The 14,838-nt window shown below is 35.5% G+C and overlaps 1 protein-coding gene across 2 annotated transcripts in view; it reads left to right on the top strand.

Moving 5' to 3' along the window:
• The first annotated feature begins 1,098 nt into the window (after window positions 1-1,098).
• LOC107749294 (VPS9 domain-containing protein 1-like) overlaps window positions 1,099-14,838 on the top strand; it is a 22,567-nt gene continuing 8,827 nt past the window's right edge. For both annotated transcript variants that reach the window (XM_016564404.1, XM_016564403.1), the window contains exons 1-13: window positions 1,099-1,229; window positions 1,776-1,848; window positions 2,280-2,471; window positions 3,116-3,275; window positions 4,159-4,270; window positions 5,799-5,861; window positions 6,479-6,531; window positions 6,757-6,844; window positions 8,973-9,058; window positions 9,147-9,670; window positions 9,911-10,040; window positions 10,922-11,127; window positions 12,791-12,875. In XM_016564404.1, the coding sequence (XP_016419890.1) occupies window positions 1,131-1,229; window positions 1,776-1,848; window positions 2,280-2,471; window positions 3,116-3,275; window positions 4,159-4,270; window positions 5,799-5,861; window positions 6,479-6,531; window positions 6,757-6,844; window positions 8,973-9,058; window positions 9,147-9,670; window positions 9,911-10,040; window positions 10,922-11,127; window positions 12,791-12,875 (1,871 nt within the window). In that variant the 5' untranslated portion in view covers window positions 1,099-1,130. The remainder of the gene's footprint in view (window positions 1,230-1,775; window positions 1,849-2,279; window positions 2,472-3,115; window positions 3,276-4,158; window positions 4,271-5,798; window positions 5,862-6,478; window positions 6,532-6,756; window positions 6,845-8,972; window positions 9,059-9,146; window positions 9,671-9,910; window positions 10,041-10,921; window positions 11,128-12,790; window positions 12,876-14,838) is intronic.

Here is a 14,838-nt window from a genome sequence, read left to right as displayed (position 1 = left end):
GTGGCGATATGCACTAAGCATGTAAACGACCACTGAATAAAAGAAGAAGAAAGAAACAGCATGGTGCGGTTTTTCTTAGCGTCTGTTTCCATAGTGACTCGTCGATTCGTCGCTCTGTTGAGAATGTCTTGAGTCTTAACCAGGAACATACTCGGAGTTGAATGAACTTACTCCTGGACGCGTTTTTGGAACCACATACCTCGAATAAGCAAGGTTTGGGGTTAGCTGGCGGTAAATTAACCATGCTTTCTGGAATACACCCCAGGTATGTTCTGATGTTGTTATTGTTAACAAGAAGTTTTCAGTAATTCAAATAAAGCAGAAATAATGTAAATATTATGTAGAGAAAAAAAGAAAGAAAAGAAAAACTTAAGCTCAACTTAAAAATTAGAAATATTTAAATGCCTTTGCAACTAACTGAAAGTTTAGGCTGAAGTACTAAAATGACTTAAAAAAAACTAATAAACATTAAAGTTATATAGAAATATTTCAAAAACAATTGAAACTGACAAAAGTACATGACAAAAATTAATAAAACAAACTAAAATAAAAATACCAAAAAAGAGCAAATGTTTATGATGTACAGTATAAATTATACTAAAATTACACTGCATGGCATTGTGACATCTGAGGTTCTCTATATCTCCAGCACTTCACTCATTCATCACTTTGAAAAAGATAGAAATATGACCGTACTAAATTATTACCTTATTCATATATCATTGCATTTATTGCGTTGTAACAACGCAAAATATAAGGCATTTCAAAGAGTCAATTGTAAACAATATAATCATTTTACTATTTTTTTTTCCAGCTATTTAATACGTATGCCAATATTGGCATATTTAATTCAAATTTTATCTCAGACTCTTTTTTTTTTTATCTCAGTCTCAGTTTTTTTTTCTTTATTATTATTGTTGTTCACACAGTCATACCTCAAGTGTCAGTTCAAAGCAATAATTCCGAAATGTCAAACAAATATTATAATATGCGCTGTACTTTCTTTGTTTATTTAAACGTATGCCAGTTAAAAGCTATGAATTCATCTCCTTTTATTTTGAAAACGCAGTAAGTACGTCACTAGGGGTTGTTGCGGATTGCCGACAGACTCGCGCGATTGTTTTGGCAGGATGGCCGCTCCTGTCAGTGACAGCAATCAGAGACCGCTGCAGAATGCCATGAGACTGGTAAAAGTGGCCATTCAGCTGGATACCGGCAACAGACACAAGGTACAGATGTTTAAACCTGCCCTGTTTAGTCCAGATATGGGTCATATTTAGCCAATAAATGCATGCGAGAGTGACGTCATTTATCAGCGTAAACATTGACCGAAGCCGATGATCATGAGAGAACCCCAATGATTTTCCCCACAAAAACTGCGGCTCCAGTCGATCGCGTCCAAAATGTGAACTTTATTCAATAAAAGTCCTGATAAAATCATATCAACGGTCATATGGAGTGTTTACCTTTTGATGTTAACTAAACGTTATTACCTGTTTCCTAATCGTCTGGTATTAGAGTGTGTTTAAAGATTATTCAGGGCTAGTTTGAGTTCATGTTGTGAAAACACAGATTCAGTGCAGATTTAGATGAAACATTTCGTTGATAAATCATGTTGTGTTTCAAATTTTTTTGTGGATGGTTGTGGCAATTCAAGATACACCAGAACAGGACATCTAGCAAAGACTTCAACATAACTCTATAGCACTATGATGCAGAACACATCCAATAAAATCTTCCTGCCACCCACTATGATTATTTATTTCCTTTTATAGGAGGCGTACTGTGAATATTTGAGAAGTATCAACTACATCTCTCATGCTCTGCTTGAAGATGCCACATCCAAACGTAAGTTAGTCATCATACTTAATTAAAAAAATTACTTCAACCTTTCTATTCAAATGTGATGTGTGCTTTCAGGCTTCAAAGGTTATTTAACAATGCAATTTATTTCCTCTGCTTTAGTCATTGTCATGTGGTGTAAACTGGCTTCCTATTTCAAGAGAGAACTTTTAAGGAAGAGATTGTATGTGCTAAGTTAATTGCATTGACAAGACACACAGGGTTCAAATGTATCTTAACTTCTGTAGATTGCATTAAATGATTATTAAAGCCCTATTAAGATAAGGCTAGATATCACCTTTGTTCAACTTCTCAGGCTTATGTTAAGTTTGCCTGGTTGATTAGGCAGGAGTAACTCCACTGTCAGACTGTACATTTAAAGTTCTGTTTTTATGGACTGAATGTGACATATGACTCTTATGCACTTCTTCTTGCAGAGGAGGGAGAGATGGAGTCGGTGGAATTGGAGAAGATGATGAAACTAGTAGAGCAATGTTTAGAGAGGGTTAAATCATGCATCATAAGGAAGCCCGAGTCCCCAGCACCTGTCATTTCCTCCACTCCTCTGTCCGCTTCCCAACAGACCACCTTTCCAGCTATTAATGCGACAAATCATCCCAAAATGACAGGTGAGCCTTTATTTTCTTTATTCAGGGTTTTCAATAAGGGTGTCTATGAAGTTGCTACTTGTATGTATTAAACATAATGGCATTTCTTTAAGAATATTATTTATACACTACCATTCAAAAGTTTGGAATAATAAAGATTTTCTAATGGTTTGAACGAAGTCACTTATGCTCACCAAGGCTGCATTTATTTGATCAAAAAAAGTAATATTGTGAAACATTATTTAAATTTAAAATAACTGTTTTTATTTTAATAGATTTTAAAATGTAATTTACTCTTGTGATGACAAAGCTGAGTTTTCAGCAGTCTTCAGTGCTGTACGCTTGCTTAATTATTAATAATTGGTGCTTAATTATAATGGTTCTTCTTTTTATCAGTGTTGGAAACAATTTTTATTGCTTAATATTTTTGTGGAAGCCATGATGCATTTTTTTTTTCAGGATTCTTTGATGAACAGCATTTATTTGAAGTAGAAATCTTTTGTAACATTACAAAATGTCTTACTGTCAGTTTTGAACAATTCCTTGTAGAATTTGAAAATCCTTGCAGGATAAAATGATTATTATTTTTTTTTAAATTACTTTTCATGTCTTAAACTTTTGAATGGTAGTGTATCTCAGTTTACACAAAACTCCTCTTCCTGTAGATACACCTAATGCATCTGCATTGGTTTCTGAGACCCAAAGTAAAGAGCAGCCCACCAGACATCGCAGAGTCCTCTCTGAGGGAGGGGAGACTGACTCCCCCTTCCTGCCACCTGAAGTCTTCCAGAAGCTTCAGTCAATGGATTTACAAGACAACCGAAAGTAAGTCAGTGAGATATTGAGTTTAATAACCGCTGTATACATCACAGCAGAATGTGGGAGAACCTACATAATGATGGGTACAGAGTCCCAATATCCATTGATCGTTCACATCTGGATCCCAAATTATAGTGTGATATACAAAAACATACAAGATAACAAACAAAAACAAGATTAAATAACACTAAAAAACTATACATCACTATTATATAATTCTATAGGCTAATAAATAATGTTTCATAAATTATGTCTCACCATCTCAGAGCTCTACATTAAATAAAAGTGTTATAATTCACTTTAACTTGCTCCATAATGAATGCCCCTGTTTTATTAAATTAGATTCTCAAAGAACAATATGCTTGGTTTAACAAGATACAGAATAGCCTCATAGCCTTCATTTTTAATGGATGTTATTAAAATAAAGTTATTTAAGAAAGCAAAAAGCAATAATGTCAACACGTTTAATTCTATCTGGATGATGCCTCTTCAAGAAAAAGAGACCAAGACAAAACAAAAACAAACAAAAAAAACTGCAAGCTTTTGCTTCAAAATTACAAAAAAACACTATTGTAAATAATTTATTATTTAAAAAAAAAAAAACTAGAAATCTAGTCTAGAACCTTAAATATTTGGTTGTTAATCACTGTAATAAAAAAAAAAAAATGTATGGTTCACATGATGCTCCACGTTTCACACAATTAGTTATGTGCACTTCCACTGACCGCTGACCCCTTCAATTGAAATTTTAAGGCTATCAGTTTTGTGATAGAGAACAAATCTATTCTGCATCCATATGAAGGAAGTTAATAGGACATCATGTTTTCTAGTCTCACTGTCTCTAATGCACAGTATGTACACAATAAGAAGTTTTGTATGTGTGTGACAGGGAATTAACGCCTATTGAGGAAGCATCACGTCTCAACCAGAAACTTAAGGCTAATTATGAGGCTCGGCTGGCAAGACTTACCCCTGGTCAGGCCACACAAAAAACCTCATTGGTAAGTCTGGAAAAAATGAGTATGCTTACTCTAGGAAAATAATAAATGAATACATACATGCATGCATATATAAAATGGAAGCCCTAAAAAACTTAAGGTTCTTGAGTCTGTTTCATTAGCATTCTGCTGTACTCTTTTACATTTCCCCTTTTTCCAGGTTGCATATTTATCTCCATAATTGTATTTTTTTATTTATCTTTCAGCATATATTTTTTTATTTGTTAACAAATTCTAAAGAAAAAAGTATTTGCAAAAAAATAAAAATGAAAAAAGGAAGAGGAAACAAAAGGCAATAAAAAATATTTCACTTTGTGGTTATTTCCACCTTGTGTTTCAGAGCTTTCATAATATGTATAAAATTGTATATGTGTGTGGAAAATCCGTAAACAATGAACTTATTCTTTGACGTTTACGCACGTGATCTGTTAGCTTATTGAGCGCATGCGTAGAACACATCTGACGCCACACCTCCTGTTTTAAATGGCTTTGCGCGATTCACTAAACTCACGTCCATGTGGTGCGACCGCTGCGACGCCTGCTGTGGTTTTGGCATAGACTGTATAAAAACAGGGTTTTGGGAGCCAGTCGGGATCAGAGCGATAGATTGGCCGTGCACGCAGACAAAGACAATTCGTATTTAATCATTTGAGGTCGCTATCGCAATACTTCTACGGTAAGTTCTTTCGTTTTAAGTTTTTGGTGGCGGGTCAAATTTAATGTTGTTCGGCGGGACACAAACAGTGTGTGCTGTCCAGTTCTCAAGAATGATCCGGAGACGCGGAGAAACGCCTATGGATATCCGTTTATACTGGAAAAAAATCAAGACATTCTGGAAGGTTCGTGTAGCCATATATTATATTATATTATATTATATTATAATGTATTTGCGTGGTGACAAAGCAAGATAATCGATGCCTCTCAAACGATTTACATATTAAATCCTTTTATGGTTTGGTGGGAAATCGTATAAATTTGAATGCAAACTGTACGTACTTGGTATGCTAAAATTGTTTCCGTTAATTATAATGAATCTTTGCCATTTGAAAATCCATTGCGTAATATGATCCAGTATATTCAAATATTTGAAGTTTGAAAATGATAATGCTGTCCATATGGCCCATCTAATCTGCTTTTACTAATTCTGCATTATGCATGCTGCTTTTTAACTTCATATTAATTCATACACTACTTTTTGAATGTTTGACTTTTAGCTCATTTGACAATACTTGATAATTTTAAATCCGTTTATGTGCAAATGTGTGATGTACATTTAGGGAAGAACTGGTGGCCAGTTGAAGTAATTTAGATTTTGTGGATATGGTGGAGGTTTTCTGAATATTTAGTGTGCTGTCAGTTTGTTTAATTGACCTCCTTTAAAGCTGCAGTATTATGTGTTTAAAACTATATGCACTATCATGTAACTTTCTTAAGCTTTTTTTTTTTCTTCTTCCAATGAGTACATTTTAATAAAGTTGAAACTGAAATAACTATTTGTATAACACTGGTCTTTTACTTTTTCTTATTATAGACCCTCTCACTCCAGAGGCAGATGATGGAGAATCTAAAAATAGCAAAAGCCAGGCAAGATGCAGTATCCTTAATAGTTTCTTGAGCTGTGGCTTTGGTTACGATCTGGTTTCAGATTTTACACCTAAATGCATTGCATTAAGATTCTGTTGTAAAATCAGCCTGGAATTGGACAAGTGTTAAAATGTAGTCGTTTGTGAATCTGGTGGCCGTAATTGGATTGTTCTTCCAGTCGAATCCGTTACGTCTATTTTCTTTCCATCAATAATTTCTGTCAATTAAATACGCTGTTGTTGAGGTTATTTCATAAGATTATCAAAAGGTTTTTGATGTCTATTTTAAGTTCATCAATGTTTGAACTTTGAGATGCTTGTGTCACGACAAGTGTCTGGGAAGAAAGGTTTAGGGTTGGAAGGTCAACACCTCTGTGACCTCTGAAGTATTTAATGCAGCTTAAGTGAAATCTGATTCATTCTTAATTCTTTCATTCATTCTTAAACATTCACCCAACACACTTAAAGTTTATTTTATGTCCACATGTGAAAAAACAAAAAACAAACTTTAAGTGTGTTGGGTGAATGCTTAATCAATGTGCTGTGAGCAAGGTTTGCCTTCTGCTGATAGCTTTTTCTGAGTGTGGTAATTGTTCAAATGTTTGGGAATTTTCCTGAGCTCATGCAGCTTCAAAGAAAAATGGAGCAAAGGAGACTCAGGCTGCAGGAAGAAGCCAACAGGTGAGCCTTTTTGACCCATAGGCCATATGAAGATGTTTAGCTGACTTTATTTGCAAATGTAGTATTATGAGTTTTGCCTGTTTTATATTTGTTGTGTGTTGTGCATGACATAATGCCTTGTAATAGCAAAGGAATTATGTAAACACATTTAAGCTGTGTAATACGCAACAGTTTTTTGAATTCTACTATGTGTTCATTTGGGCTCATGCAATTGTGTTTTTGCAGGAGGTTTGCGACCTGTGGGACCATGACACCTGAGGAACAAGAGCAGCGGGTTCTGTATGCAAGTGTGCTTGAATATGAGCAAGATCATGTAAGTTTATGTATATTGTAGCTTTTTAAATAATATCTTCGTGTATTTTTGCAACTGCAAATTTAACTGGTAAACCTACACTATTGTTCAAAAGTTTAGGTTTGGTAAGAGATATATATATATATATATATATGTATGTGTCTCATGCTCAGCAACAGCACAACCGTTTACTACGATGATGATAAAAAAAATGTTTCTTAAGCACCAAATCTGCATGTTATAATGATTTCTGAAGGATCATGTGAAACTGAAGAAAATTCAGCCTTGCCATTACAGGGAAAAAAATATTTAAAAAAATAGTAATATAGAGAAGTCATTTTAAATTGTAAAAATATTTAATAACATTAATTTTATTACTGTATTTATCAAATAATTGCAGCCTTGCTGAGCATGAGACACATACATATATATATATATATATATATCTCTTACCAAACCTAAACTTTTGAACAATAGTGTAGGTTTACCAGTTAAATTTGCAGTTGCAAAAATACACGAAGATATTATTTAAAAAGCTACAATATACATAAACTTACATGATCTTGCTCATATTCAAGCACACTTGCATACAGAACCCGCTGCTCTTGTTCCTCAGGTGTCATGGTCCCACAGGTCGCAAACCTCCTGCAAAAACACAATTGCATGAGCCCAAATGAACACATAGTAGAATTCAAAAAACTGTTGCGTATTACACAGCTTAAATGTGTTTACATAATTCCTTTGCTATTACAAGGCATTATGTCATGCACAACACACAACAAATATAAAACAGGCAAAACTCATAATACTACATTTGCAAATAAAGTCAGCTAAACATCTTCATATGGCCTATGGGTCAAAAAGGCTCACCTGTTGGCTTCTTCCTGCAGCCTGAGTCTCCTTTGCTCCATTTTTCTTTGAAGCTGCATGAGCTCAGGAAAATTCCCAAACATTTGAACAATTACCACACTCAGAAAAAGCTATCAGCAGAAGGCAAACCTTGCTCACAGCACATTGATTAAGCATTCACCCAACACACTTAAAGTTTGTTTAAAATAAACTTTAAGTGTGTTGGGTGAATGCTTAATCAATGTGCTGTGAGCAAGGTTTGCCTTCTGCTGATAGCTTTTTCTGAGTGTGGTAATTGTTCAAATGTTTGGGAATTTTCCTGAGCTCATGCAGCTTCAAAGAAAAATGGAGCAAAGGAGACTCAGGCTGCAGGAAGAAGCCAACAGGTGAGCCTTTTTGACCCATAGGCCATATGAAGATGTTTAGCTGACTTTATTTGCAAATGTAGTATTATGAGTTTTGCCTGTTTTATATTTGTTGTGTGTTGTGCATGACATAATGCCTTGTAATAGCAAAGGAATTATGTAAACACATTTAAGCTGTGTAATACGCAACAGTTTTTTGAGTTCTACTATGTGTTCATTTGGGCTCATGCAATTGTGTTTTTGCAGGAGGTTTGCGACCTGTGGGACCATGACACCTGAGGAACAAGAGCAGCGGGTTCTGTATGCAAGTGTGCTTGAATATGAGCAAGATCATGTAAGTTTATGTATATTGTAGCTTTTTAAATAATATCTTCGTGTATTTTTGCAACTGCAAATTTAACTGGTAAACCTACACTATTGTTCAAAAGTTTAGGTTTGGTAAGAGATATATATATATATATATATATGTATGTGTCTCATGCTCAGCAAGGCTGCAATTATTTGATAAATACAGTAATAAAATTAATGTTATTAAATATTTTTACAATTTAAAATGACTTCTCTATATTACTATTTTTTTAAATATTTTTTTCCCTGTAATGGCAAGGCTGAATTTTCTTCAGTTTCACATGATCCTTCAGAAATCATTATAACATGCAGATTTGGTGCTTAAGAAACATTTTTTTTATCATCATCGTAGTAAACGGTTGTGCTGCTTTTTTTTTCTGTCCAAGATTCTTTGATGAATAGAACAGCATTTATTTAACACTGAAATCATTTGTATCACTATAAATGTCTTTACTGTCACTTTTGATCAGTGTAATGCATCATTACTGAATAAAAGTGTTAATTTCTTTTTAAAAAATCATACTGACTGAACATTAGTGTATGTACACAAATGTATAAATAAAGATTTTTATACATTTTTATCATAGGAATGGCCAAAAATTTGGAAAGCTAATCTGAAAAAGAATCCAAATGATCCAATGCTGGTTTCAGGTCTAATCTCATGTCTTCTCAGGTAGGTTCATGCTGTCAGATCATCTGTAAGCATAAAAGTGTTTCTTCCATATCTTATGTCATCTGGTTCTTTTCTTTTCCAATCCCAGCTACCCAGACCATCCAGTCATGAAGTTACTGAAGAGGCTTCAGTATCGGGTGTATAACAGACTGTATCCTATAGTGAGCCAGTGTGTTCCTCTGAGCACAGCGCCTGGTCGCTCACTGCCCTTAAAGCCCTCCCGCAGCGCCCAAAGCCTGCTCCTGTCCGACAGTTTTATCTCTCCGCAGCAGCAGCATAGCCCGCTCAAATCTGCTATGACACACAGCTTATCTGATGCCTCCATCTCCCTTTCCCCATCCCACGACCTCAACGCCAATGACACAAATTCCGAGAACGACCTGGACGAGTCCTCAACTCTGGTCTCCACAGATAGGGAGAACTCTTTTGAGGATCTAGAGAAGTTTCTTACTCAGCTGGACTGGGTTCCTTCTCACAGTGGTGATGATATGGACTCTGATGTGATCTTTGACACAACACACATAGACCTCAAATCTCATATTAATCATCTTGAGGAGCGTGCTTTGAAGGAACATTTGAAGGCCATCGTCAAAGACATCCACAATGCTATCGGTAAATAAGTGTTTGTTCTTGTGTGATTGAGTGCAACATGCGAGTTCAGCATTTTTAGAAATCCCCTGTTATGGTCAGTGGGATCTGTATGGTTGTATCATGTGTTTATACTGCGTCAGGGTGTAACCAACGCCTGAGCATCATAATCCACCATAAACGTGTTTGTAAAAAGGTATTTTTATGAAATGGACTAGTTGGCTGATTGTCTATGGTAAATGGATTTATCTTTGTGTGAAACAGATCGCCTGCTGTCTCTGTGTCTTCTCTCTTTTGAATGTCTCAACACTGCGAATTCTAAGGACCAATGTGTGGCGAGTATAGAGGAAGTCTTCTTCACCCCTCTTTGGTGCCCTCTTTTGGTACTTTTTAGGTAAGTCACAAAATAATTGTTGGAGTTTTTTTGTCTTTAAATAAGTGTGTGCGTTGAAAAACGTTTGAAAAGTCTCACCAAATCTGATTTACTTGATTAAATATATATATAACAATTTAAAATAACTTTTATATTTTAAAATGTAATTCATTCCTGTGATGGCAAAGCTGAATTTTCAGCAGCCATTACTCCAGTGTCACATGATCCTTTAGAAATCATTCTAATATGGTGATTTGCTGCTCAGGCACATTTCTTTAATAAAAAAAAAACCAGTTGTGCTGCTTAATGTTTTTGTGGAAATTAATAGATGAATAGCATTTATTTCAAATAGAATCTGATGTTACATTATAAATGTCTTTACTGTAACTTTTGATCAGTTGAATGCATCCTTAATAAAAATATTAATTTCTAACTTATTTAATGACTAGTGTATAACAAGAATTTGGTTAATCCCCTGTTGCACAGATTTGGATTTAAAAGATTTTTTAAAAGTAATTTTTTTTTCAATTTTACTTATGTGAAGTAAATAAAATATTTTAATTAAATAATACAAAGAAATTTTAAATTTTTCCTTATTCAAAAATAGATTATTCAAATTACTACTTTGAATGAGTTAGCTGAGTCATGTTGAATCATTATATGAATTGTCTAGACACTGAGCAGTAGATGGCACTATTAATCTAAAATTCAGTAATCCCAACTCAATTTGTCAATTTGTATCATATGCATTATTCTTTAGTTGGAGCATGGCTGAAAATAACCATCGTTCCTTACAACTGCTCGCAAAGTCATCAGAGCACTTTCTTAGATGCTGTATGGTTTAGCAAATTGCATTTAAATGTCTTGTGTGTGTTTTTTTTTTTTTTTGTGTGATGCTTTAGGAAGGTGCATCGAGAACGGGAGCTGGCTGTTGAGAGCAGCATGCGTCTTCATCGTAATGTTTCACCTGGTGATGTTGGTGTTCCATCTAAATTGTTCCCAAGAGACCCAGCTGTGCTGCACGGTTGCTATCCGTACGAGTCAGCGGTGCAGGAGCTGAAGCTTCTGTGTAGAGACTATTGTCCTCAGAAGAAACTGGAGTGTATTGGTAAGAGCATAAATTGAAACCACAAACCCTTTCAGTGTGTCACTTTAGGGCCTGTTTACACCTGGTCACTTCAAGTGTTTTCTCTAATCGGACAGCTATCCCCTTCAAAACGCTTTCGAGACTGATTTAAATCCGATCACTCAAACCACTTCAGGAGGTGGTTTGGGATGCATTTCAGACGAACCTGGACAAGTGTAAATGCATCTGGTTGTTGAAACCCCGTGTAAATGTTACTCCTCCCCCAAATGTTTAAAAAAAAAAAAACATGTGAAAGCGTGTTATAGACTATATGACGTCATAGCCAGATATAACAGTGCTAATGCAACACGCATCGCTGCAGATGAGTAGCTGAATATTTCTTCAGCAAGTCAACGTGCAAACTTCTGCTAATGAAGCTGAAAGTAAGTTGCAGAAGCTCAACACAATCATTTTCATTAAAATTAGTGAAACAAAATTCTTACGAGTGCTGATGCCGTGCTCTCCCCTATTGCGGTCTTTGATCTTGAAATTAGCTGATGACGAATACAATACAGCACATACGTTTTTGTTGACGTGAACTGTTAATTTTGCAATTCGGATTTATAAATTAAAGATTGGATTTATGTCCTTTTTGCAGAGACACATTTATGTGGCCACGTGTAAATGGAACCGTTTTAACAAATCAGATTAGATATTTGATCACTAAAAACGCATTAAGGTTTAAATGGGACCTTGGTGTCCAAACGGAATTGCAAAAATAAAATGTTTTCAAACAGGTTTACCAAACACACTCCCTTTTTTAAAAAAAACAAAAAACAAAAATTGGCTCACTTCTCACTTCTAGCTATCTCTGTATTAAGTTGGGATAGCAGAAAGTATTGTAAGATTATAGAAAATAATTTCTTTAATCATCATAATTATGAATTTAGAAGCCATAATTGTGACTAGTAAGTTTTGTAAAAGATGAAATGGGAAAAAAATCTTAGTCAAAAATAGACATACTAAGTCATATTTATTAGATGCATAATTTTATCATCAGCAGCATAACCTATCTCGGATGAAAATTCAAAATTATGATTGTGAAAATTGAGATTTGTAATAACTGATAAATGCGAAGTTGAGATGAAGAAAAATCGTAGTTTGACCATTGAAATTGAGATGACTTGATCTTATAATTTTGACTCGTGTCATGATTATTCCTTCATAAAATAATGCTTTGGTAAATCTTTTTTGTTTATGTGAAGGTGTTTATGAACTCCTTTAAGTAAGGTGTTCATAAATGTAACCTTTTGGATATTGTTTGAAAATGAATTCCTTTTCTACCCCTAAAGGGTGCATATTAGTCTTTGTTGCATTTTAATCTTAAACGAATAGTTCACCCAAAAATGACAATTCTGTCATCAATTACTCGCCCTCATCTAGTTTCAAATCCGTAAGACCTTCATTCATCTTTGGAACACACATTAAGGTATTTTTGATTAAATCCGAGAGCTTTCAATACCCACCCTAGACAGCAACGAGTTGAGTGAGTAATGACAGAATTTTCATTTTTGCGTGAACCATTCCTTTAAGAGTGCTTATCAATGCTAATATGTACCCTTACAGTTTGAACATACACCTATATCCTGTCACACTTTTTTTTTTATTATTATTGTTTTTTGATTTCAGTTGTTTATCATTGCAGTGAGAACTCTACGAATCATCTGTGGCTGTGCTGAAGAGTACCGCCTCCTGCAAGAAAATGATCCTCCACCCAAATCAGCAGCAATGTGAGTATGCACAAGTCTAAACATAAAAACTATTATGTTCCTGTGAAGCTCCATCCTTTTTGCTGTCCTTTCAAAAAAGTACAACGAGTCATGAAGGAACTTTATGTTGGAGTTCAGAGTCCTGAGAGCAATCTCCTGCTTGTCTGCTGGCCTTGTGTCAGACTTCATCAGACCTCACGGAGGCCAAAGCTCAGCAGGGGTTCTGTCTTGACCCTCTGGCCCCCGCGGGGCGCTCTGAGCTGACTTCCTCTCTAAGTGGGTCGCCCTGTCTGGAGCAGACTTTGGCCTTGATGCACTTTGAGAGAGGGTCTGAGTGTCAAATTGATCCAGTAATGCTAACCAAAAGTGAGCCTTATCTATTGCAGATAGAGACTTGTGGCTCTGCTTATGTTCTAGTTGATGAGATGTTCACACAGCTTCTGGCCTGCTCTTCTAATTTGTAAAACTCTTGAATTCTGGATTTACAGCAAGAACGGGTGTGTTCAACCAGAGTAAAATCCCGATGACACACATTTTCTTAAATATGTGGGTTTATTCAGGTTTATCGGAGTGAATGTACTTGGCTCAGATTCCTCTGTGGTAATTCTCCCACAGACCTCAGCGTCTGCTCCACTCTTTTGGAAAACATCTTAAATTTCTTATCTATTGCAGATAGAGACTTGTGGCTCTGCTTATGTTCTAGTTGATGAGATGTTCACACAGCTTCTGGCCAGCTCTTCTAATTTGTAAAACTCTTGAATTCTGGATTTACAGCAAGAACGGGTGTGTTCAACCAGAGTAAAATCCAGATGACACATTTTCTTAAATATGTGGGTTTATTCAGGTTTATCGGAGTGAATGTACTTGGCTCAGATTCCTTTGTGGTAATTCTCCCACAGACCTCAGCGTCTGCTCCACTCTTTTGGAAAACATCTTAAATTTCCTCCCATCTCAGCTGCGATCTTGACGGATAAAGTGCGAGCTCACGCTAGCGTTCTGCGTTGGGAGATTATGTGGGCCGTTCTGATGTCTGTAACCTTTGGCCCTGCCACACCCATCAAAACAAGCTGCCTGTTCATCTTTCTCTCTTGATTTTGTGCTTCATTCTAGGAAGCAAGGGTAGAATGAACACTTGCGTCATATCTACATGTCTCTTTGCATCACAGTTTGCAGAGCGGTGGCTCGCTGGTGACGCACATGCTCAGCGGTTTGGTGCCCCATGACTGATGTAGATGCTTGTTGTTAGAGCACTGTCTTGCAACACTTGTACAATGACTCACAATTGTGTTTTTCTCTTAAGAAAGAACATTTAGCCGATGTGAAATGTGTAGAAATGTATCAACTGGTGCAGATTGTTTTACTATTTATACTATTCAATATATCTGGGGTGACGTAATTTTAAAAAATCAGGGGCAAAGCAGGCTGTGTTGCAGGCAGAAGAGTCCAGTGCAGACAGTCTTGTCACAAGTATCGCCTTTGAATCAATCATATTTGTATATAGGACTGCTCACATTTACATTTAGTCATTTAGCAGACTCTTTTATCCAAAGCGACTTACAAATGAGGACAATAAAAGCAGTCAAAACCAACAAAAGAGCAATAAAATGTCAATGCTGTGACAAGTCTCGGTTAGTCTAATGAAGTACACATAACAAGGTTTTTTTTATTTTTTATAATAAAAGGAAAACAAAAAGCTAGATTAGAGAATGCTAGGATTAGAGGGTGATTTTTTTTTTAAATTAATAAATAAATAAAAGAAAAGTCGAAAGAATAGAGAACACTAGGATTAGAGGGTGATTTTTTTTTTTTTTTAATAAATAAATAAAAGAAAAGTCGAAAGAATAGAGAACAATAGGATTAGAGGGTGATTTCTTTTTTTTTAAAGGGGTCATATGATGCGATTTCAATTTTTCCTTTCTCTTTGGAGTGTTACAAGCTCTTGGTGCATAAAGAAGATCTGTAAAGTTGCAAAGACTAAAGTCTC

This window comes from Sinocyclocheilus rhinocerous, unplaced genomic scaffold (assembly GCF_001515625.1).
Source record: "Sinocyclocheilus rhinocerous isolate Xijiao unplaced genomic scaffold, SAMN03320098_v1.1 scaffold1311, whole genome shotgun sequence".
In the NCBI taxonomy this organism is placed as follows: Eukaryota; Metazoa; Chordata; class Actinopteri; order Cypriniformes; family Cyprinidae; genus Sinocyclocheilus; species Sinocyclocheilus rhinocerous.
This window is presented reverse-complemented; position numbering and strand designations above follow the sequence as displayed.